Source organism: Chanodichthys erythropterus, chromosome 20 (genome assembly GCF_024489055.1).
Source record: "Chanodichthys erythropterus isolate Z2021 chromosome 20, ASM2448905v1, whole genome shotgun sequence".
NCBI classification, from domain to species: domain Eukaryota; kingdom Metazoa; phylum Chordata; class Actinopteri; order Cypriniformes; family Xenocyprididae; genus Chanodichthys; species Chanodichthys erythropterus.
This window is the reverse complement of record NC_090240.1, coordinates 12055781-12080631: the sequence shown is the minus strand read 5'-3', so window position 1 is coordinate 12080631 and position 24851 is coordinate 12055781. Positions and strand designations below refer to the sequence as shown.

Sequence of the window (24851 nt, the reverse complement as noted above, 5' to 3'; positions counted from 1 at the left end):
CATAAAGAAGGAGTCCCAGCTAGTAGTCTATATGGCATGTGAGGATTCCGGTGAGAATCTGTGATTCTTAAGTACAGTATCTACACCGGTGCGGTGACCGACAGCAAACATTAGATTCATCCACGCTGAGGAGTCGTGCCGAAGCACAACTCACGTGAAGGTGATAATTCCGCAAATAACTGCAATTGCAGGTTTCAAACAGAGATGGCGACAAAGGGCCAATTCTTACGGACTGCAGCTTTAACCATTACATCTTTCTGACTTGTAGAAGGGATTTAGGCCCTGTCCCAAATGGCACCCTAAACACTCACGGACTTCCTACGAGTCTGCATTTTCGTGACGTAACACCGCTTTGACTGTCGGGATGAAGTCGGCTGCAGAGCTTGCGGGCTCGACAACCGTGTTAATTTTGACAGCAAATTTTGATTTAGTTTTAGTCATAGTCTTTTGACTAAAAAGCCATTTAGTTTTAGTCATATTTTAGTCATCGGAAATTATTTTAGTTTTAGTCTAGTTTTAGTCGACTAAATATAATAAGATTTTAGTCGACTAAAATGTAATTTAGTTCAATTGTAATGCATTAAGTAAGCATTTCTCTAACAATACACAGATCCAATACACTGATATTCTCCAAACTGTTTATGTTCACTTAAAACAATCAACTGAACTTTATTCACAAAAACGGGCAGTTTTTGACCGTTCAAGTGCAAAAAGGCACAAAAGACAGCTCAATTCTGTACTTGTCAGGGACTGACACACTTACCATTGAGGTAATATTATAGGCTAGTTTTTGTTTAAAAATTTTGATTATATTTGATTTTAAGTCTTTCTGCTTTCATTTGCTTTCATCTTTTAGTTTCTGCTTTTATATGTCTATATAGTTTTTTATTTTTTTTATTTCTGTTTTAGTTATTTTAGTACATCAGGTTAAGCTAAAGCTTGGAAACTAGATTAATTTTTTTGTATATATGTTTTTTTTATGGTTTTAGGTTTAGTTATTATAACTATAATAACCCTTATACTTGTAAAATATATTGAATAATTTGTCAAATAATGTTCTTAGAAACAGTAGTTTGCTAAATACAGTTTATTGTGTAAACAAAATAACAATAATGACCAGGAAACAAATAATAATTATAAACCATCCCGAAATACACAGTGACTCTTATTTTGAGATGTACGCAGTCTGCACTGTAGCAGGCTGCTCATTTAAGTTCAGATAAGGGAGATAAAATTTGCATTCTTACAACCGTCTAAAACATATTTCCATATAAACATTGTGTAGTAAACACTGTCATAATTCATCAACATTAGCTCATAAGCAATCGCTTGTCATAAATGTGTGCTATTCACTTATTGCGAAGCACTCTGAAGTGCAGCTGCGGGAGCCTGTAGAGGGCGCAACAGCGCTGTGTTTTCCCGCGGTTAGATCAGCAGGTTACACTTAAAATGTGAGCATCTTCCACACAGGACAGCAGTCCTGACTGGATATCTTCCCAAATCTCCCCTCTCTATCATTTTCATCTCATTTTTATTCGTTGGCGAAAATTAGAGTAGATTTCAGTCCTAGCTTTAGTCATTCAAAATGCATTTTTATTTAGTCATCGTCTCATTTTCGCCTGTCAAAAAATGTTGTTGACGAAAATTTTTCGTCAACGAAATTAACTCTGCTTGACAAAAGTGCGCATCAAAGGCGCAAATCGACCGCAAAGGGGGTGCTCATGAGCACCCTTCTGAAACCTAAAATGACAAATGGGACACCCTACGGTCTCATGGACTTAATGGGCACTCGTACATGCCAGCCATTCCACAAGACCGAAAGTGCATATGAAGCGTGCCATTTGGGTCAGGGCCTTTAGTTCATTTCCCTTGGGAACGGCCCTAACATGTCATCTCCTTCCTGATTAAGTGCCCTTTAACTACCATTTGGACATCGCACATTGTTACTACTGCAGTTCTGGATGTGATTATTTGATTTATTTATTTGATCAATCAATCAAAAACATGTCACAGTGCTGTGAACTGTGCTTTAAAAAAAAAAAAAAAAAAAGCTACTGAATAATAACCCTTTTTTTAACCCTTTAAAGCCTGACATATAAAATAATAGTCAGTGTATATATAAAGTGTAAAGTTTTTTTTATAATTTTATGTTTCCTTTAAAATCAGTAAAGATTTTACAGCAAATAGAACCCTGACCTGAAGGGGGACGTGTTTACAATTACACTCAAAGGCCTTTTACTTGCTTAAAAAAGTATAAATTATGAACCAGGACAGAAGTAGATTGTGTGCAGGTTTTTCAGCAAAGTTTTGGTCCTGTTAGAATTTCAGAGGCCTCAGAAGTTTTAAATATGACACTATCTATGCACTTTGCATGTCAAATTGCTGCATTCTTGACAACTTTACCTGAAGTTTTGTACACACACACACACACACACACACACACACTGTTGAACCTGTATTACGCCATCTGCTGGCCTGTCATGTCTCTTCATGCGACCCCTGTGACATGCACAGGTCTATGTTATGAGAGTAAAAGGAGACACGGCCCCGGGGAGGATATTTTAGGACGGGGCAGAGAAAGGTTATGCAATCTGAGGTTCAAACTCACCCCTGTGCTGTTCTACATATTATTTATCAACCTGGCCAATATGCTGAGAGTGTGTATACATAAAATACTGGACATTGATGAATCAGGCCGAATTAGCCTGATCCATTAGACTGATCCTACAGGAACGGATCGTGTTGTGTAAAGTGGCCTGTATATGACAGGAGGGAGGAACTGATGAATCATGCACAGTTAGACCAGGAACATGCAAGTAAACAGTCTTTTTGATTTCCTGATGACTAACTGTTGTATTGTGATCTAGCAAAAGGTTAAAACTGTTCTTTTGCTACTATTCCCTGGTGGAAGTATCTGATCCCCGGTGAGTCTGTGTGCTTCATATTCCTGCCAAGGGCTTTCCACTGGGACTGTTTGTTCCCATCGTGTTGAGACACATCTGACGAGCGGAGAAGACCATGAGGAGGAGGAGGCCTGTGAATCAGATGTTGTACTCAGCAGAGGGAACAGAGTAGGAAGTAGGTCCATTTTCCAGCACAAATGAGCCCTTTCATCTGTGGTTACTTGAGTTACTGCACTCATTTGCAAACGGAAGTGGAATTCTATGCAAATGTTTCATAGATAATAAAATTATGCCTCACTCTTCCTCTGTAGTCTACCCCAGTGTTTCTACACTGGTGGGTCGCAAGTCCGTTTTGAGTGGGTCGCGGAGTGTGCATTCAAAGAAATAACAACAAACGTATTCCTATGTTTTTCTTATGCAAAATGTTAATTTTGAAAGACGCATGTGAAAGCAGTTGATGCTTCTGTCAGAAGCAGTTTAAAGGGTTAGTTCACCCAAAAATGAAAATTCTGTCATCATTTACTCACTCTCAAGTTGTTCCAAACCTGTAAGACCTTCATTCATCTTCGAAATACAAATTAAGATATTTTTGTCCAAATCCAAGAGCTCTTTGACTCCTCCATAGACAGCAATTTAACCACCACATTCAAGGTCCAGAAAGGTACTAAAGACGTCGATGTGACTACAGTGGTTAAACCTTAATTTTATGAAGCGATGAGAATACATTTTGTGCACAAAAACAATACAAAAATAACAACTTTATTCAACAATATCTTTTCTTCTGTCATTTTCTACGCTGTTTACACCCCGCGCTTCCAGGTTCTACATCAGAACGCTGACTCATTATTGGCCATCTCATGCGTCAGCATCACACGCATGCGTCGTGCTGCTCACATGAACAGCATTGGCCAATAAGGAGCCGGTATTCAGACGTAAACACGGAAGTGCTGAACTGCGTTCACTGCGTCAACTGCGTACGAGACTGACAGGGTAGAGAAGAAATTGTTGAATAATGTTGAATAATGACCTTATACTGTTTATTCATCAGTATTAGTCATATTCATATATGTTAAAGTGTAATACATTTGCTTGTTTTTTTTTTAAAAGCAAATGTATTATAATTTTTATAGGCAATTTGGCTCATGGCTTAATGGCCATGTAAAATGTAGGTCCCATGGCAAAGTGTCAAAGCTTGATTTCTTTTTTACTACATGAACTCTTGTAAATCCAGACAGATTTTTGAGTGCTGATTAGTCTATGCAAAGCACTATGGTGCCAGGGTTTTGTGGGTTGTTGCCGGGTCATTCAGGGGCCAGTTGCTTTAACAACGTCACCATCAGGGTTGCCAGGTCTGCGTAACAAAACAGGCCCAATGATAGCCCAATGACCATATCCTAAATATCAACTCAAAATATGCCATTCCCATATGTAAAATACATATTTTACAGTCACTGTTATAAAACCACTATATGGTAGTTATCATATGGACAGCTCAAATGCTCCCTAACAGTGGCCATACTTCACTAAACATAACATCTAGTTATATCATTGGTAGAATATAAAATATTTAAATACAAGCATTTCAGTCAAATGCAATATGTCAAACCTTTAACCTGTGGGAAAATCAATCCATGGCAACAGATACTCTCAAAACTAGTGTTTTCATCATCTTCAAAATTAATATTTTGTTTACTGACAGCTTTGTTATCACCCAGCTAATATTTGATTATGCATCTGCTCTGCAGTAAATCATAAAAAAATATTAAGATTTGCTGATGATTTTAAACTGACGGAGTGTGTCTGCTTCCCGAACAATGCTAGGAAGACTGTTCCAGAGTTTGGGTGCTAAACAGGAAAATGATCTAAAATAGCCTGCAGTTGATTTTGATATTCTAGGTATTATCAACTGGCCAGAATGTTGAGATGGCAATAGACGGGAATCACTATAATGCATTAAAAGCTTGCTCAAGTACTGGGGAGCTAAACCATTTTAGTACATTGTAGCAAAATGTTTAAATGTATATGATGTTTAATAGGGGGCCAATGCAGTGTTGACAGAACCGGGCTAATATGGTCATAAGTCCATAAGAACTCTAGCTGCTGCGTTTTGGACCAGCTGGAGTTTGTTTATTAAGCGAGCCGGGCAACCACCCAGTAGAGCGTTACAGTAATCTAGCCTTGAGGTCATGAACGCATGAACTAACTATTCCGCATTTGTCATTGAGAGCATATGTCGTAGTTTAGATATATTTTTAAGATGGAAGAATGCGGTTTTACAGATGCTATAACGTGGCTTTCAAATGAAAGATTGGTATCGAAGAGCAAACATAGGTTCCTAACTGATGACGAAGACTTGACAGAACAGCGATTAAATGTTAGACAGTATCCTGGGTTAATACATGCAGAGGTTTTTGGCAAAATAATTAAAATCTGTTTTTTCAGAATTTATTAATAGGAAATTACTAGTCATCATTTTATATCAGCTATGCATTCCGTTAATTTAGGGAATTGGTAAGTTTCGTCAGGACATGAAGAAATATAGAGCTGAGTATCATCAGCATAACAGTGAAATCTAACTTGTTTCTTGTTATACTGTTGATAATGAATAGATTAAGGAATGCTAAGAAGTTGGAGGTCTAATTTAAAAAAATGAATGAATTGTCAGGTGGTTGTGTGAGTGTTGTGGGTGATGGCTTGGGTGTTGCTACAGGACCGAAGTCAACAGACTATGTGTCATTCCCTTTTCTAGATATGATATATAGGTCCTGCCTTCAGACTAAGTCAAAGGGATTTCTATTTTTGTCCGTTTTATAAAGTTTATTTGAAGTATGTTGGGGACCAAACAACATAGACCCTATTTCCCATAAGGCAAATATATATGTTGTAAACAGCACAGCCAACTGAAAATACTATAAACTAAAATTTATTGAAAATAATATAAAAATATATATTAAAATATATATTAGCAATTGACCTTTTGTATAGTCTTTGTTTTATATTTTTTTTAAATGTTTAAAAAAAATTTTTTAAATATATCTGAAAATAATTTTGTTATATGGTTCATCTTTTTTTTTTTTTTTTTTTTTTTGGACAAAATTAAACACTTTTTCAAAATATCTTCTTTTACGTTCCACAGAAAAAAAGAAAATTCATACTGGTTTGGAATGACATGAGGGTGAGTAAATAAAATTTTGGGGCGAACTATCCTTTTAAGTACTAGTTCTACATAGTTCTACATTTTGATAGCATTAGAAGACAAAACAGTGACCAAGTCTTTTTTGTTATTCTTTTTAATTAAGTTATAAATAGCAGCAGAAAGCGGTTGAAGACTTGCAGCTAGATTACTGCATGTCATCATATCCCACACTGACACAGAAACGCTCCATGTGAACTATAAAGATAAAGAGTGAGAGTCGAGTCAGACAGCAGGCCTCAGAAATGACCTCAGTCTTATCAAGAGTGAGAGCATGAAGTACAGTTTGTAATGGACTTTCTCTGACTGTCTGCAAACATATATGTTTTTTAGATTAAAGCATATGCTGTATATTACATGTGATATTTTAATGGAGACAAACAGAGATACAGATTGGCTTTGTTCCAAAACTTTAGCCAGCTGCCTACCTAAACAGCATTATTATGCATCATATGGCAGGTAGCAGGTAACAGCAGGTAGGATAATTATACTGCCTTCTAAGACGCCTTGTTTTGGCCAAATTCACAGGCAATCCCAGAACCAGAGCAACAAGCTCTGTAAATAGGCTCAAAGTTTGAAAAAACTGCCTTACACATTTAAAACATTTAAAAAATAAACATTTTCTCAGTTATGCCGTAGAAGAACCATTCTTGTTTCCACAAAGAACCTTTCAGTGAACAATTCTTAAAAGAATGATGTTTTTCTTAGTGTGAAGAACATTTTAAAAATCTAAAGAACCTTTTGTGAAATGGAAAGATTCCATGGTTGTTAAAGGTTCTTTATGGAACCATCAATGCCACAAAAGAACCTTTATTGTGTGTAGAGGATACAAAGAGTTTCACTACTGGGTTTGGAACTTAAAATGCCTTAATCATAAACAAAGCATTTAGTGTACCAACAAGACATGCATATTACAAAATATATTTGTCATCATCTGGATTCCTAACATAGGTAAATTAACAAGAGGTCCTCTATTGAATGTAGCTCAGGTGTGTTACTGTGACTAAACTGAGATAAGATTGACCTCTCCCTCACAGGCATTTGTGTTTGTGTTTCCATAGAGTCTGTCCTCCACCTTGTTTATTTGAGAGTTTGTAATGAAGCTTTCATCTGGCCCCTCCTCCAGCCCATCCTGACTTCAAGCACTTCACACCGTTCACTGCAACCGCATCTGTTTTTAGCGAGGACGCTGGAAAGGTTAAGAGGGCCATGAAGGCAACGTCAAACCATGGCAGCGTCAAGGCTAGGGAGCTCCAATAAAATCAGTTGTTGTGGTGTTTGTTCTCAAAACAGCCATTTATCTCTCGGTTGTCTGCCATCTTGAGTACATGCAATTTTCCAGCTTGGAAAGTCTTTCACAGCCACTTTAGGATCCTATTTTCAAATCCCCATACTCTCTAAGCTAGTTACAGTGTATTTACTACACAGACTTAAACTAATCAAACTCAAAATACATTTCCACCATTTTTACGGCACTTGAGTTTCTGTGATGCTCAAAAACAGTGAAGAGTGTTACTCTAGTCAAGGGTCATGTACAGGCTGCTAAAGTTAACAGTATCACACCACCGCACAGTGAACTTTCACCCACTTTTTCACCTTTAAGCTAAGGTGAAGGCCTACAGAAAGACACCTGCCAAACAAGCCAACAACACTTAAGCTTTAAGAGAGGAAATGTCTGCAAAACAAGTACATAAAGTATGCAAGGGTGTAAACGCATAGACAGAGATTTCAAGAATCCGATGTTTCTAGGAATGTACTTAAGTATGTTTTAAAGCTGTGGTGTGTAACTTCTGCAGCAATAGACCTTAGTCAGGGTAGCGCCATATTGTTTAACTACACACCGACTGTTCAGCTTGACGAAACATCTTTCAGTAGAGAAAAAGAGTTGTGAATTGTGAAAATGATGTGATCTAGGACCTTTATGCAGTGCGTGTATGTCTATCCCTCACAGCCTTGTTTCCATCTGCGTTAAATTCAGTATGGCGTCTAACCTGACCAGGGTCTACGGCACCAAACTGAAATGCAAAAATTGTTTCCAAACAGGTTTTCCAACCACTCCTTCCACTCCACCCCAAAGTCACGCTATTGGTTGAGTCAGAAGTTTACATTGCTTAAAGGAACAGTTGTTTTTACACAATGGTACATTTCTGAATTTAATAATTGTCTCCTTTTCACTTCACTCCTTTTCACTTTTCAACATCAGACATTCACATTGAATGTCTGATGTTGTTTGACTCCATATTGAGGACTTTTAAGAAACATTAAAGCAATTCTAAAATAAAGATCATCCAGTTGTTAAGTCTGCCATCACACATCACCGTTTCCTGGTTCAAACGCTCAGATGAGATCCTGAAAGCAAACAACAAACGGTGCTAATACACTAGAGATGCACCAATACTAAATTTCTCCACCGATACTGATAGTGATTATTCAGAGTGATATCTGCCGATACCAATACAATAGTTTGGGGGTTCTGGCTTTTATAGCTTTTTTTAAATTAATTATAATTTCATTATAATTAATCATTATATTTTTTATTATTATATTTTGAAAATAAAAATAAAAACTTTATTCTCTCCATTTTATCAATTTGTTTCAGAGTAACTAGTTATAAACATAAATACATTACTCAAATTAATTTTAGCATACATTAAATTCTGAAGATTAAATTAATATATCTTAACTTTCTGAATGTCTGAGCTGATGAAAATGTGCTTTTATATCAGTGCAGCTCTATAATATACATGTATATGGTTTCTTGTAATACAATTGAAAAATCATGATCATAACCTTTACCTCCACAGCGAAGTCTCAGCTGGACAGACATTGATTTGTCTTATGAATTGTTAAAATATGGGTGTCCGGGACACCGAGAGTGCTCATAAACGGCTGTTGAGATTGAAACACTTGAAACACAGAAGAAAGAGCCTGGAAATTGTCTTCGATACATCATAGCTTAAGTGTCATGAAATCCCCCTGTTTTAGCCTGGTCATTCACACCTCTGAGCTGGAAAAACTCTGTGAAAATGGGCGTGTAAAGCTCTGGAAAAGTGGGAGTGTAGAGGGGGAGAAGAGGGGAGAGAACAACCAATGAAGCACAGACATAGAACACACTCATTATACAGAATAATGAATATTAATATATGAGCACGGAGAAAATGACAAAAAACTCCCAAGCACAAGGGAGAAATGCGAAAGAATATTTAATAGGGCTAATAATGGGCTACTTTGATTACGTTTACAAGCACTGCAGTCTCAAAATCAGTCTTTGTCTATTAGAATAATCGTGTCGTCGCGTTCAGATCGGCTACACCACTGTATCAGTGTCGAGTTTGCACATATAATTCATTTGAAGAAGACTTAACTACTTAACTTAAGACTTAACTGTGCATAACTACACTGTAGTTAGTTAGTTAATGTTTGGTGCAGGAGAATGTGTGAAATAAAAACTTTAAACACAGATACTTTATTCTGTATGATATGTGACACGTGGCTAGTGTTATTAAACCGAACCGCGTGTAATTGTATTTTTCATGTGTTCGTATTCAAACTCCAGTTCTTACCACATCGCGAGCAAAATACAAACACACGTGCTGTGCTGAAGGAAACATCTACATACGGTTCGGGCGTTTGAACGCAGATAGAGCAGGCAGAGGTGAATGAGCCGCACTTTTGTGACATTTGAATTCTCTGCTGTAATGCGATCTCACGCGAACATATTTTCCATTTGTGCTGGTAGATTACAGCAAAACAATCCACATGCACACAAACCTCTGCTCTGGTCGCGTCGCAGGAAAACACATTGTGTTGTAGTAGCACTGAGGAAACGAACACCAACGATATGTCTCTGAATGACAAGAGACCGAGGTGAGAAAAGTGATACTTCCTCATGCATAATAACGCAATTATAATCTTATGCATACTACAGAGCAGTGATTGGATTAAATGAGCTTTATGTCATGAATATATGTCGAGAATCACTCGAAACGGTCTACGTCAGCATATTCGACCATGCCCATACTTGGGCTGAAAGTACACGATTACGTCAGATTTTGTGACGTTGCTCCGACTCAGCTTTTCAAACCGGAAGACAGAAATTGCTCTGAAAAATGCAAAAAAACTATTTTTCGCATATAAATAACATTAATGAGTACCTTTAGTGTTTTCAATGATGTGCAGACTATACATCTGTTTACATCACAAAAAAAGTGTTTTGGGGTTTCATTACCCTTTAACAAGTGGATTGTACATGTGATTAAATATAAAATAAATACACATTTCTACAGTTGACAGGTGATTATAAATACTGAGATGTAATCATATTATGTAATGTTTCAGAAAATAATAGTTTATTTTGTATGATAACATGTTTATGGATAAATGAAAAGTGGTAAATGTAGGGAAATATTATTTGATTAATGTGATTTAAAAAAAAAAATATATATATATATATATATATATATATATATATATATATATATATATATATATATATATATATATATATATATATATATATTGTTTAATTTGAATTCTACCTCCTTAAATTCAAACAATTCTGTAATTAACCTGAAGTTGTCTATGGCCTACCTAAATTTGTTGTGCACATTAAACTGCATTCATGGTTGTGAAACCCAACCCAATTATTGACAGAACTCTTTGTTTGTTTAATATGCAATATCATGTACCAAATCGAACACTTGGGGCAAGTCGTGTCCTGCCTGTTTGATTTCATAGGTCAGGTAAAAGATAAAAGTACCAGCTGGAGGCTTGTGTTGATTATTATTACAAGCTGTTTTTTCAAGGATCACGTCCAAGTTTATTGTTATTATTTTATTAGTAAAGACAACCACGTCCAGGGTGTTAAAGCCCAATCAGCAGGTGAGGAGTTGTGAGACGGTGTCATTGTATCAGCACACGCAATAGGACTGTGGAAATGGCTACATATGGTTATTATAATATGTGTTCTTACTTGCTTTTACTAAATGAGGCAACACGCTGTGTGATAACTAGAATGTGGGGAATGACTGGCAACAACAACTAATGTCTGGTATCTACAAATAGTGATTGATGCTGCAAACATCTAATTCTGTGTAACAGATCATTTGTAACCTATATAGGCTACAGAATGTTACTATTGCTTATTTTATTGCTAGGATTTTTGGTAGGTAGATTATTGAGATTATTAGTAATCCTAAAACGCATGCAAATCAAAATGCATGCAATCAATATTGCTAATAAGTGACCCTGGACCACAAAATCAGTCTTAAGTCACACGGGTATATTTGTATAATATATACAATTGTATAATACATTGTATGGGTCAAAATTATCAATTTTTCTTTTAGGCCAAAAATCATTAGGATATTAAGTAAAGATCATGTTCCATGAAGATATTTTGTAAATTTCCTACTGTAAATGTATCAAAAATTTATTTTTTTTGAGTGGATATGCATTGCTAAGGACTTCATTTGGACAACTTTGAAGGCAATTTTCTCAATATTTTGATTTTTTTGCACCCTCAGATTTCAGATTTTCAAATAGTTTTATCTCTAACAAATATTGTCCTATCCTAACAAACCATACAGCTTATTTATTCAGCTTTCAGATATAAATCTCAATTTCAAAAAACTGACCCTTATGACTATGGTCCAGGGTCACATATTGTCTGTTTAGCGGTCTGTGTTAACACCATGCAAAATTATATATCTGCTAGCATTAAAGGGTTAGTTCACCCAAAAATGAAAATAATGTCATTTATTACTTATTTTATTTACTTCATTTATTACATTTATTATTTATTACATTTATTACTCATGTCGTTCTACACCTGTAAGACCTTTGTTCATCTTCTGAACACAAATTAAGATATTTTTGATTAAATCATAGCATAGACAGCAATGACATTTCCTCTCTCAAAATCCATAAAGGTATTAAAAACATGTTTAAATCAGTTCATGTGAGTACAGTGGTTCTACCTTAATAGTATATAACGATGAGAATATTTTTTTATGCGCCAAAAAAACAAAATAACAGCTTTTAACAATATCTAGTGATGGCCGATTTCATAACACTGCTTCTTGAAGCTTCAGAGCAGTGTTATGAAATCGGCCATCACTAGATATTGTTAAAAAGTCATTTTTGGGTTTTTTTTTTTTGGTGCACAAAAAATATTCTCATCGCTTTATAGTATTAATATTGAACCACTGTACTCACATGAACTGATTTAAATATGTTTTTAATACCTTTATGAATCTTGAGAGAGGAAATGTAATTGCTGTGAATGAAGGCCTCACTGAGCCATCAGATTTCAACTAAAATATTTTAATTTGTGAAGATGAACGAAGGTCTTACGGGTGTAGAACGACATGAGGGTGAGTAATTAATGACATTATTTTCATTTTTTTGGTGAACTAACCCTTTAAAGCAAATATACAGATGAAAACAATCCAAATTACATGGAAATACATTTGAGTTTTTATCTTAATATCCTGAAGCTTAAAAACGCCAGTCAACCATCAAGGTCTTCTCAAATATCTGTAGCTCTCCATAAGCTGCTGACATGTCAGTGTTCAGACCATGTGTTATGATTGGTTACTTGTGACACGTGGCAGTCTGTGTCCCGCCCCCAATGTGAAGAATGTGGTGAGGGAGGGGCAGGCAATATTTACAAACACTGTTTAAAGAGACAGCTCACAAAACCAGACCTCTGCTGATCACATTACCTGCAGCACCAGAGTACATGCACCTGATCCAAAACCAGCCCAGTGACATGACATTTTAAACCGGCGCCAACGGAAATCAAAAGAATGATGCAAGTAACAGGAGTTACTGTGAAATCATCACTTTATATCTTTAATCACAGCTTGCTAGGCCTTTATTTCAAAATCTTCCATAGCCATAAAAGTCTACATTTTGATTTTTTTTTTAACTTTTCTAAATAAACTACATAAAAGTGTAAACACGCTTATTCTTCTTCAGCAGTAAAGATTGTAGATGCGATTTCAAAAGGGACAGAGCCATGGCTGGAGCTCCCCCTCTCTGGACGTTATTTGGGCGTAATGGGTGGAGCTAGAAGGTCCAACCACACCCTAAAACTACTCATAACTCAATCCCTCCACCCATTAGATCCACAGAGGGGGAGCTGGACGTCATGCGGCTCTGCAGGGAGCTCCACTTGCAAGGAATCTTTTGATAAGATTATCAGCCCAACCCCCACCGTTTCACTTACAGCCCTCGATCTTGTGTAAATCTCTGATTGGTCCAGCCGGGGAGTGGGCGGGGCCAGGCCGTTGCTACGAGCGCCATGACATCACAATCAGCTGTTTTGTACGCTCTATATTCTGATCTGCGGATCAGCTGGGCGAAGCAATAACATCACAAACGATATCTGCTGGAAAAACACTTAGGTTGCAGATACTACTATTCAAACGTCGTGTAAATCAGAATTTACACGTCGATTTCTTCTAAGAAGAAAGACTTTTTCATATTTTTTTTTTGTGAATTTACTACCTCATATAAAAAGAATACCTAAAGCTATGCTTTAAGATTTTTGTTGTTTTTATTGTGTGGTCGTCGCGTTTACAACTTGAATAATTTTGCAGGTAAGACAGGTAAGATGCTGAATATACACATCTCCTTCTGTCTTTTAAAGCGAGATCTGTTTTGTAGCAGAATTGTGTTTAAACTGCACTAGATCAGACCTGTAATGCAAGCGATAACAACAGCTGTCCATTAACTGTCCATAAATAGGTCTGTATAGGAACAGTGTTTCTTCTGTTGTCAGTTATTACGCGCTCTCATTCCTGTCGTTCGACATCATTGTTTTGCTCTCGCAGCCTTGACTAAAGCTGGTTTTCTCGACGGTTTTCTGATTTCTTTTCTCACAGAATCCGTCTTAAAATAACATTCATATGCCAAAATTGTGTTTTCAAGTCGACGTTTAATGGCAGTGATTTTAACTTATGCGGTTTTGTTTAAACCAGCTCTATATGTGATTTTTAGGGTTGATGTATAGAGTCTGTGGTTATGTGAGTGAATTGAGAGCGCTGGTAATACCCTTGATCCGAGCTGTCATTGCTTTGACCCTTTGCGCTCAGTCTCTCTCTCTCTGCTCTTCGCATTATATGCTCATATTCGCTGCTGTTATAAGTTTAGCATTCACGTCCGCTTTTCTGCTTGACTATTTATCAAATATAAGGCCACGGTTGCCTTAGATTCGGACGGGATCATCGGTACACACAGGAGTCGATGTTGTTTTTCAAACAGCATCTGTCAGACGCGCTAAAATAATGTTTTATTTATCAGCGCATTGTTATTTTTGATGTATGCATTTAATTTATCCGAAAAAAAAAAAAAACTATTTTTATACCTTGTTGCAAAAGCCGTATTCATAAACACATTTTTTTCTTGTTTCTATCAAAACGACCCTGTTTCCTTTCTGTTGTTTCGTACTGTGTCCGCTAGTGTTAAGAGGGCGGGGAAGGTTGCGTCTAGTGCGTCAGCATTCAGCGGAAGCCCCGCCCACTGACGTCAAGATTCATTAATGCCTGTAGGGGAGCCATAGGGACTGATTTTTTTCTCTCGTTTCAGTGAATGAAAAAAAGATTATAAGGTTATGGCATTAGAATAAACGGTTTATATTTAATTATTAAACACAAGGAAATAAATATGGATATAAACTCTTCATCACCTCAAAGATAACTGCTAATGTGCATATATGAACATTAGATAAACTGTAAATGTATGAATAGTTGATGTTGATGATTTTAAATCCCTCTAATGTTTTAAATTCAATTGATTAATCAGTGCAAATGGATGTGAATGAGCTCAGCTAACTGGCAGAGAGAGATACAGAGAATTGTGCAAATATGTTAATATACTGGGTAAATATTATGCAACCTGTCAAGAATGGGTACTGGTCATATTTCATATTCATATTCAGTCATAGTTAACAAGTCATAAATTTTATTTGAAAATTATAAAAAAAGATGACGTTTAATTTTGCATAAAGAATGCTGTGTATTTACTACCATTTTTCCAGTGATATTTACATGAAAAAGCGTATTTCCTCCCAAATACAATACTATATATATATATATATATATATATAATCAAATATATAAATATATATATAATATATAAATAATTTTATGTGAATTATTTATAGATCGCACTATTACCTTACATTACAAAATGGCATAATCTGAATACTCGTAATGCCAGTAAGTCTATAGTTCTACAGGTTGTTAAATGTTATTTCTATGAAATGTTACTCCATAAATATTTTATGATATGGTTTTCTTGACCATCCTTCCTGTTCTTCTTTTTTCTGTCTTTGTCAAACGTAGATCTTTGCACCACAACCAAGTGAGACCTTATATTGTACTGCGCCTTCTCTGAGACACCTTTGTTGCAACAAAATAGGCCAATACGTCTGTGATCAACCAGCTATCCGTTACATCACTGAAAAAAAAACAACATTAGTCACTATAGTTAATAAGCAGAAAAAAAAACTTCTAAGGCAGCTATCCCTCAGGAAACAAAAAACTGTGACCTTTGACCTCCGAGGCAGCCATGTTCCAGCGGCTCAGCAGTCTGATCTTTGGAAGCGTGGAAGAAGTTACTCCGGAGCTGAAGGGACCAAATCCCTGTGTGACTGAGGCTGACGAAGAGGGATGGCTCCTGGTCAATGTGCCCGGTGAGTGTCCTACACAAACAACAAGAAACACTGTCTGTAATGGGACCTAAATTTATACAGGTTACTAATTAAAGGCAAGGGATAAATTATAGGTAAGGTAGCTTCAACTCTGAAGAGTATTTTGGGATAACAAGGCAACATTCTATTGGATGTAGTGGATTAATTTATATGAATTTGGAAAACATTGGCTTGGTTCCAAAACCTAGTGAACTGTCTCAGTATTTACTGTTTATAGGCAATTATCTTCTAAGACATCATCTCCTGTCTTTATGTTGAGAGAAATAAAGTGCAGAGGTGTTGTGGGTAAATATGATGGTTAATGTTGTATTAGATGTAACGCATTACTTTTCATAAAAAGTAACTAAGTAACACAATTTGTTACTTTTTAGGGAGTAATGCAATATTGTAATGCATTACTTTTAAAAGTAACTTTCCCCAACACTGCTTCTAGTATTATACTTCGACACAAGCTCAATTTTGTGTGTTGAGCTCTGAACTGTGCCAGACCTCAATTAATAATGTAAATGCTGCTGTAGTGTACATTAGCATAATTAGCAAAATTAAGAAAATTAGCTTTCTTTAAAAATAGCTGTCAGAAATCGCATCCTGTCTAGTAGGTACTACATTTGATTTGAAACTTACTTTGCAGCCATAAAAAAGTATGTTCTGAGTAGTATGAAAGAATATATCTGCCATGTTGCCACTGTCACATGATCTACCAACATCAGATCATGTTGCTTTCACAAATCCTCTCCTGCTTCAGGGGATAGAAAAGTGCTTATAGCAGAGGTGTCAAACTCAGTTTCTGGAGGGCCGCAGCCCTCCGGAGTTTACGGTGCATTCCAAACGGGATATATCGCCCTCCGAAGGGCACTTCGGAGTGAAAATGATCATGGCCGCCATGTTGAAGGGTCGTTCCAAACCAAAGTGATCAAAACTGACCACTTCAAAGGGCCCTTCGGAATGAGGGATTTTGAAGGGTACAACTGATGGACACTTTGGGTCTCCATGATCCTTTGCACAGGGAAGTTCTTTGACGTCACGGAATTGGTACAGGAGGTTAGGAGTTTGATTTTACCTATAAATGTAGCTATGTATAGTATTTTTCTATACTACTGTAATATTTATACGAGTTAGATTTGGTACATTATGGACAAAACAACAGTGTACTTCAACAAAAAATACTTTACAGCTCCCTTTATCAGTCCATTCAAATGTTTAAAATACATAGACACAATATAGCCTACATGCGATAAACCTAAAATAAATAAATAAATAAATAATCTAACGTTAAACAAAAGGCACAGCTTGCACAATTTACTCCTCTTTGATTGTCTCGTCAAGATGACGCAGAAGTGCGTTCCAAAAGAAGAGGTTTTTTTGACCCCTACACCCTTCATCCCTTCGAAGCTCTCACTCCGGAGGGTAAACCCTTTGAAGGGATTAAGACATAGGGATGAGCCGTTCTGAATGGAACGCAGGGTATGTTCCAACCCTGCTCCAAAAACACATATCTGTAGTTTTCAATCAGGCCTGAAGGACTTGATTAGCTGAATCAGGTGCATTTAATTAGGGTTGAAGCTAAACTCTGCAGGGCTGTGGCCCTCCAGGAACTGAGTTCGACACCTGTGGCTTATAGAATGCACACTCTGGAATTTGTCCGGAAGTCATCTGGGTAAGAGGTGAGAAAGATGGTGACGATTCTCTCCACAACACCCAGAATGTAATTTCAGTCGGGAGGATGTTGAGCCACTCAAAATCATTGCAAGGGACATTCCTTCACCGCGTTGGCCCTACATGTTTATAACTACCTGAATAATAATCTGGTTTAATGAACAGACATTCAAAGATAACTTTATTATCCCCTTGAACTCTGAGGTTTGTCACACCCACAAAACACAGAGTCATGCTCAAAAGTTGACATACCCCTTGCAGAATCTGCAAAATGCTACTTATTTTAACAAATAAGAGGGATCATGCAAAATGCATGTTATTTTTTTATTTAGTACTGTCCTGAATAAGATATTTTACATAAAAGATGTTTACATATAGTCCACAAGACAAAAAAATAGCTGAATTTATAAGAATGACCTCATCCAAAAGTTTACATATTGATTCATAATACTGTATGCCGTTACCTGGATGATCCACGACTGTTTGTTTTCTGATGGTTGTTCATGAGTCCCTTGTTTGTTCTGAGCTGTTAAACTAGCAAATGTTCTTCATAAAAATCCTCCAGGTCCTGCAAATTCTTTGATTTATGCTTTATGCTTAATGTATGATTTTGAGATCCACCTTTTCACACTGAGGGACTCAAACACATCTATTAAAAAAGATGCAAACATTCACTGATGCTCCAGAAGGAAACACAATGCATTAAAAGCCAGGGGGTGAAAACTTTTGAACACGATGATGTCCACATTTTTCTTTTTCGTTTGTTTAAATATCATATTTTTTCAATTAGTACTGCCCTTCAGAAGCTACAGAAGATACTTGCATGTCTCCGAGAAGACAAATTAAGTACAATTTACCTTTATCTTCAAATTCAAAAAGTCTTCACCCCCTGCTTCTTAATGCATCGTGTTTAACTCTGGATCATCAGTGAATGTTTGAACCTTTTTAATATTTGTATTTGAGTCCCCCAGTTGTCCTCAGTGTGAAAAAATGGATCTCAAAATCATACAGTCTCTGCTGGAAAGGGTTCAAATATGCAAAACATGCTAGAAAACCAAAGAATTTGCAGGACCTGGAGGATTTTTCTGAAGAACGTTGGGCAGTTTAACTGTTCAGAACAAACAAGGGTCATGGAACAAACAGTCACATGAATCAGGGACATGGATCATCCAGGTAAAGACACATAGTATTAAGAAACAAGGGTATGTAAACTTTTGAACAAGGTCATTTTTGATCAATTCTGCTATTTTTTTGTCTTGTGGACTATAAACATCTTTTATGTAAAATATTCAGGACAGTACTAAATAAAAAATAACAAGCGTTTTGTATGATCTCTTTTATTTTGTTAAAATTATTAACATTTAGCAGATTCTGCAAGGGGTATGTCAACTTTTGAGCAGGATTGTAAGTAAGGTGGAAGTGTGAAATTTCTTTGCCAATCTCCCCTATTAGCCATTATTCCAGATAGTCCAGCCCCAACTACTGCCAACAGTTGAGCCAGTGTTGTAATATATCACTAGGTTTTAGAACAAAGTCATTGAGACTTTATAAAGTAGTACATGGTGATTAGATAGTAATATTTTAAAAGGGTTATAAGAAACTAATGACAGTATTCCTATTCTCTGTGTTTTTCTGTTGTTTCTGTATCCCTTCTCATTTCTCCATATTTGATTGAATTGCTTTTACTGGTATGTGTGCTCATGGTACTGGCATTCCCCACTCGCATGGCTTCAACCAAACCTTTCACATTCTGGAAATACACCCTATTCTGTCTTCTATCACGTCCTACTTCACTTCACCTAAGTCGAGGATGGGCCAGAGGCAACATCAGTAGCACGCCCCCGTCCCCGCAGTGAATGTCATGCATCTCAGATATGTGGCCCCTCTCCTCATACCTGCAAAAATCGCAGGACTAGAGCAGGCAGGACACAGGCAGCACATCCTTCCTCCCTTTCCATATGCTCTCCTCCTGATCCCGCCTCCTTCTCTCACCTTGAGTCAGTAGAAGTGAATGTGTTGTTAAGTGAGAGGGGCTCGTGCTCCTGTAGTGACTGCAGCATGGATGAGAGCTGGTTTGTCACCCCTCCCCCCTGTTTTACTGCAGAGGGAGCCACGGCAGAGGCTAGTCCCATGGAGGACCTCCTCATCGAACACCCCAGCATGTCCGTGTACGTCTCGGCTGGCCCTCTCCCTCCGGTGGAAGAGAGCACCACCAGCCTGGCTGGCAGTATTAGGTAAATTTCACTCCCACTGTTAGCGTACATTTCCACATGTAACACTGTGTTGTAAACAGATGCAATATTTACATTTATGCATTATGTGTTTTCAAACCTGTTCTGTAGGATATCTGACACTTAATTCAGGTCTTGCAGTCTCTATTAATGAGCTGAGTCAGGTGTGTTAGATGAGGCATAAGTGCTGGGGGTCCTCCAGGACAGGTTTGAAAACCCCTGATTTAGCAGACTCTTTTATCCAAAGTGACTTACAATAGAGTAAAGGTCACCAGCCCTACTCTTGGAGAGCTACCTCCCTGAAGAGTTCGGCTCCAACCCCAGTCAGACACACCTGAAGCAGCTAATCAAGGTGTTCAGAGTTACTTGGAAATTCCTTGGAAGCAGGTGTGTCAGAGCAGCGTTGGATCTGAAGTCTGCAGGAAGGTAGCTCTCCAGGAGCAGGGTTAGAGATCCCTGCAATAGAGGAACATCAGCAATTCATCACAGAGCCAACAATATTTGTAGCCATTCAATTCCAGGTTTATTAGACAGTTAGATATATAGTTAGAGTTTAACTCCGGGATGGACAACTTCGGTCCTGGAGGGCCACAGTCCTACAGAGTTTAGCTCCATCCCTGATCAATCTCACCTGTGTGTAGCTTTCTAGTAACCCTGAAGACCTTGATTATCTGGTTTAGGTGTGCTTGATTAGAGTTGGAGCTGATCTCTGCAGGGCAGTGGCCCTCCAGGACTGATGTTGCCCAACCCTGGTATACCTCCACTACTAATCAGATCTGAACCAGCAAATCAAGTTCTTCAGGATCACTAGAAACTTACAGGCAGGTGTGTTGGTGCAAGTTGGTGCTACAATCTGCAGGACACCCAACTTACATCAAGTAAAAATAATGCTAAATATGAAAAACAGGATGATGCTGACTGAATTTTGACTTCCATCCTACTACTCTTCTCATCCATTCTGTCCATTCTCACTCAACCTTTCACATTCTTCCTCCTGTCTGCACTGTTACAGCAGGATGTCTGAATCAGCAATGCCCGCCATGACCAGGAGCAGCATGACCACACGTGTGACCAGGGGAGCGGCCGCACAGGCAGGTGCCCTAGCTAAAGTCACCCAGGTCTCCAGGGTCCAGAGGGCCAAAGCCCGCACTGAGCGTCGGCACCTGGCACGCAATCGCATACAGCGCCAAAACCGTGTGCGTGAACAGGTCCAAAGGCGCGCGACCCACACCCGCAACTCCTTCCTGCACCAACCGTGCCAGCGCAACATCTGCCACTGAGGCATCAAAGTTTACATCGAGGGCATTATTACACATAGACACCCCAAATAACCCATACCTACCAATGAATTCCCTTCCTTCTCACTTGTCCTCCTTTTGCTTTTACTCTGCTTTTATGTCCATAATGTTATTATACAGTTTCATATTAATCAGGTTTGTCCTTGAGCACAAGCCAGTTTATCTTTATCCTCTTCTCACTCTTATCTGGCTGGCAGGCCACCACCAAGCACAATTACTCTGTCTAAGATCCATATATTTGCTTAAATGCCATGTACCTCCTTGTGTGTCCTTGTAACACCTAAATCAGTTTCCCCATCTGGGAGCACAGCCGAAAAGGAGACACATGTAAACTCTATATCTTTACATACAACATCCCTCTAAATGTATAACACTGACACTTCAGGTACATTAGTGCTATTTGTTGAAATATAATCAGGTTAATTTTTCACATCCGTTTAGTTTTGCGTAAAAAACCCCAGAACATTAAATACATTAACCTTAAAGCCCCGGGTATACTTTATTTTCCGTGTTCCGTTCTGAGCCTTTCAAACTATACTCCTTGGCCGTGAGTGCAGAAAGACACGTTCTAGTGGACTTTTGCTTTCAAGTGCTCAAATCACTCGCACATGTGCCGATATATGTGCACTGTCCACGTGGACAAAAAAATTGGGCTGCACACAGACCCTCCTGATGACGAAAATGATGTCACATGGACATTGCTCGGACCATCACAGGAACACGGACGGCCGAAGTATACTTTGGGCTTAAGATTTTAAGAAGAGATTTGTATCTACCTAGTAATGTCATATAAAAGTACTACAGCAACAAAAGAGTCACTAGAAAACAACAAGAATGGAAAGTATGAAGATAAATGTGTAAGCAAGAATTATACAGATAAAAGCTGTTGAGAGTTTACAGAGCAAGACAAATATAGTGGGATATGTTTGCAAAGAGGTTATTTCAACGTAGATGTTGCTGCCTGATTTTCAACATTACGGTGCTAACTTTCAAAAGTATTTCAACCCCAAACAATTTAATTTAATTGATTGCTATTATCTGACCTCTGTTCCAAAACCTAGTGAGCTGCCTATCCAGCATTTAGGAAATGCCTTTCATAGTTGTGCTTCTGCAAAGGCAGAATCCTTCCTAGAGAAGGCAGTTCCAGTGAAATGAATTATTCAAGGTGGTGGAGAAAGCGGGCAGCATCAATTTTATACATACTCTGAAAGGAAAGAAATACCCCCATGTATTTAAAAAAATAGATATTTTCACACAATATGTATGTGTACTATGCATTTGTTTATATTAGAGCATTGCCTTTCATTAGCTTAGCATAATGTTAACAGCAAACTTTATTGAAATCAAGTCTCTTGAGGCAGCTTAAGGAATCTAGCTCACTAGATTTTGAAACAGAGCCTTTAGTTAAACTGAGGGAGGAACATCATGGACAGGACTGATACTATGCCAACAACATGCTATTAAGAAGATTTATTATTATTTTTCAGTGATCTTTTAGGGATATATCTGTTTAGGGAGATGGTATTTCCCTAAATGTGACGTGAAGCTGAAGTATAGCTCCCTTTCAACATCTGATCTAATAGGAAAAGATCACGGGAGTATCAGGGCAGTGTGCAATGTCTTTACAGGTCACATGATCAACATATAGAACTGAGGAGAAGTTGCCATAGGCTACAGATATAATTGCTTATAATATGTGCAGGATAGTATAGATTATGACTGTTTATTTGCTTTGTAGAAGATTATTGATGGATGAATCTCACAAAACATGTCAAGAATCTTAAAATGCCCTCAAAATGAAAAGGAAAACATAAAAACCCCCCCCCCCCCCCCCCACACACACACACACACACACACACATTGTTCATTGATGTAGATGTATATTTTCAAAGTTTTCAGTGTAGCAAAAAAGGCTTGAAAGTTGCCCTGTCCAGCACTTAATGCTTGTGTGAGAAATCACTGTGACCACAGAGACAAAGAACGAAATCTTATGACCATTTCTCTGTTTCTCAAATCATCCGTTTTTCAGACGATGTCATTATTTGCATTTCATCATACCTCTTATATTGATTATATGATTGTGATTTACATCTTCATTGTACTCTGATGTTTGTCTGTCAGAGGTTGTTGGGTCAACGCCTCTCTTGAGATGGACTCGGTGCACATGAATTCACATTAACACGTACGTTGAATCCTAAAATGTGCTCTTCCTCGATAGTCAGCAAATACCCTCGGCACATTTACAGGAAACCACATTGTGATCTATCTTATATGTGTATTCAGTAATGAATAGACTAACAATGGTGCTGAAAGTATATAATTATATGACTGTTTGTACATTTTTGAGACTTTGAGAAGTTTGCACTGTCATACGTTTTGTGGAGAATCATGGTATTTAGCGGTATGTTTTTGTTTGCATTGGTGAATGAGATGCCAACATGCATGGGTTGGGGAAAAAAAGCTACCTTAAGAGGTAAACAATTAGTTGCATTCAAATGTATATAATTGCAATCTATTTACAGTTCAGTGTTTGCATTTTGAAACATCACCTTTCTTGTTTTCATGGTATCGTTTAACCGTATGTTGCTCCAAAAACTTGAGTACACTTCCTTCTGCTGGGTATTTTACGATACGAACCAACATTTGCCATGTTGTCAATACCACTGTTCATGCATTAGGAGGATTTGATTTCATGAGATTTCTTTTATTTCTTCTGTCATTTAATGTTTAATCATTTCTTGTAGTCTTTCCTGTACACCTGCCAAAATCTGTAAAACTATTATCGTAGTAAGTTATCTCTTAACAAAATAATGTAAGTAAATTGTAAATCTAAATATGCTTTTATTTCTTTGTTTTCATTTGAAACGGACTGATTCTTCATCATATTGACTCTACAGAGAGAGCAGTACGAATGTCAGTGGTGTATCTAGGAAAAGCCAATGCCTTATAGCCTTACAAGGTTCCTTAACATCATCCACTTGAAGGTCGTCTTCTATCACATTGTTTCTATGTGTTAGATGAAGTGGACAAGGCAATATCGCGAAACGAACATGAAATCAGTGATCTCTGCCCTCTGAAGAGATCCACCGCTGTTGTTCACCATCACAGCTGGGCACTGTATACTCTGTGTTATTTTTCTCTGTGTGTGTGTGAGTGTGTTCAATATGATTAATTTAATTTGTGGGACTATAGAATGATGTCCGTTAGGCCTCGTGAGAGGCTGGTGGAAGCGAGTATAGTTATTGTGATTTGAGAGTGGATTGACTGAAAACATGAAATGAGAAAAACAAAACAAAAATAAATATGCTTGTATTTTTCCTCATATTGTTATTTAGAAGAGATGTTCACCTTAGTAACAAATAGAGTATTATAAAGATTGGTGTCTATGATATCTATGGTGATTGTGCCTTTCACTATTCTGCATGGTTTTCATGATGTGCCGACTGTTTCATCCATATGACATGGGCATCAGAGACCTATGCAAAATACTATGATGGGTTTCCAGCATCCTTTCAGAAATGCAGGTACCAGACAATAACAATAAACACTCAGGATGCAACTGCAATCTAGACTCATTATTTACCTGTGTGCTTATTTCTGTCGAACTGTCTTTATGTACGTGACTTGAAAATAAGACTATCCGCAATGAATATGTTAAAAATAAGTGAATATTAATATTAAATAACTGAAAACAATAAAATAGCCTCTCTATATACAGGGATGGCCAGTATTTATGATACATGTATTTCAAATACGTATTTCAAATACAAAATAATATTTTGTAATTTGTATTTGATAGTTGGCTTTGTATTTTGTATCAAAATACTTTAGTGTTTTGTATTTTTGTAGTTT

The 24851-nt window shown here is 37.4% G+C and overlaps 1 protein-coding gene across 3 annotated transcripts; it reads left to right on the top strand.

Annotated features, from left to right (window-relative positions):
• The first annotated feature begins 13443 nt into the window (after positions 1-13443).
• On the top strand, positions 13444-24589 carry LOC137009164 (tumor protein p53-inducible nuclear protein 2). Of its 3 annotated transcripts, none has more exons than XM_067371135.1 (4): positions 13444-13700; positions 15447-15796; positions 19275-19704; positions 20714-24589. In XM_067371135.1, the coding sequence occupies exons 2-4, from the start codon at positions 15673-15675 to the stop codon at positions 20979-20981; spliced, it is 822 nt and encodes a 273-aa protein (XP_067227236.1). In that variant the 5' UTR covers positions 13444-13700; positions 15447-15672; the 3' UTR covers positions 20982-24589. The 3 variants fall into 3 exon arrangements, with proteins under 3 accessions (XP_067227236.1, XP_067227237.1, XP_067227235.1); XM_067371136.1 differs by having other exon boundaries at positions 13444-13709; positions 19575-19704; XM_067371134.1 differs by having other exon boundaries at positions 13444-13709.
• Positions 24590-24851: the final 262 nt, after the last annotated feature.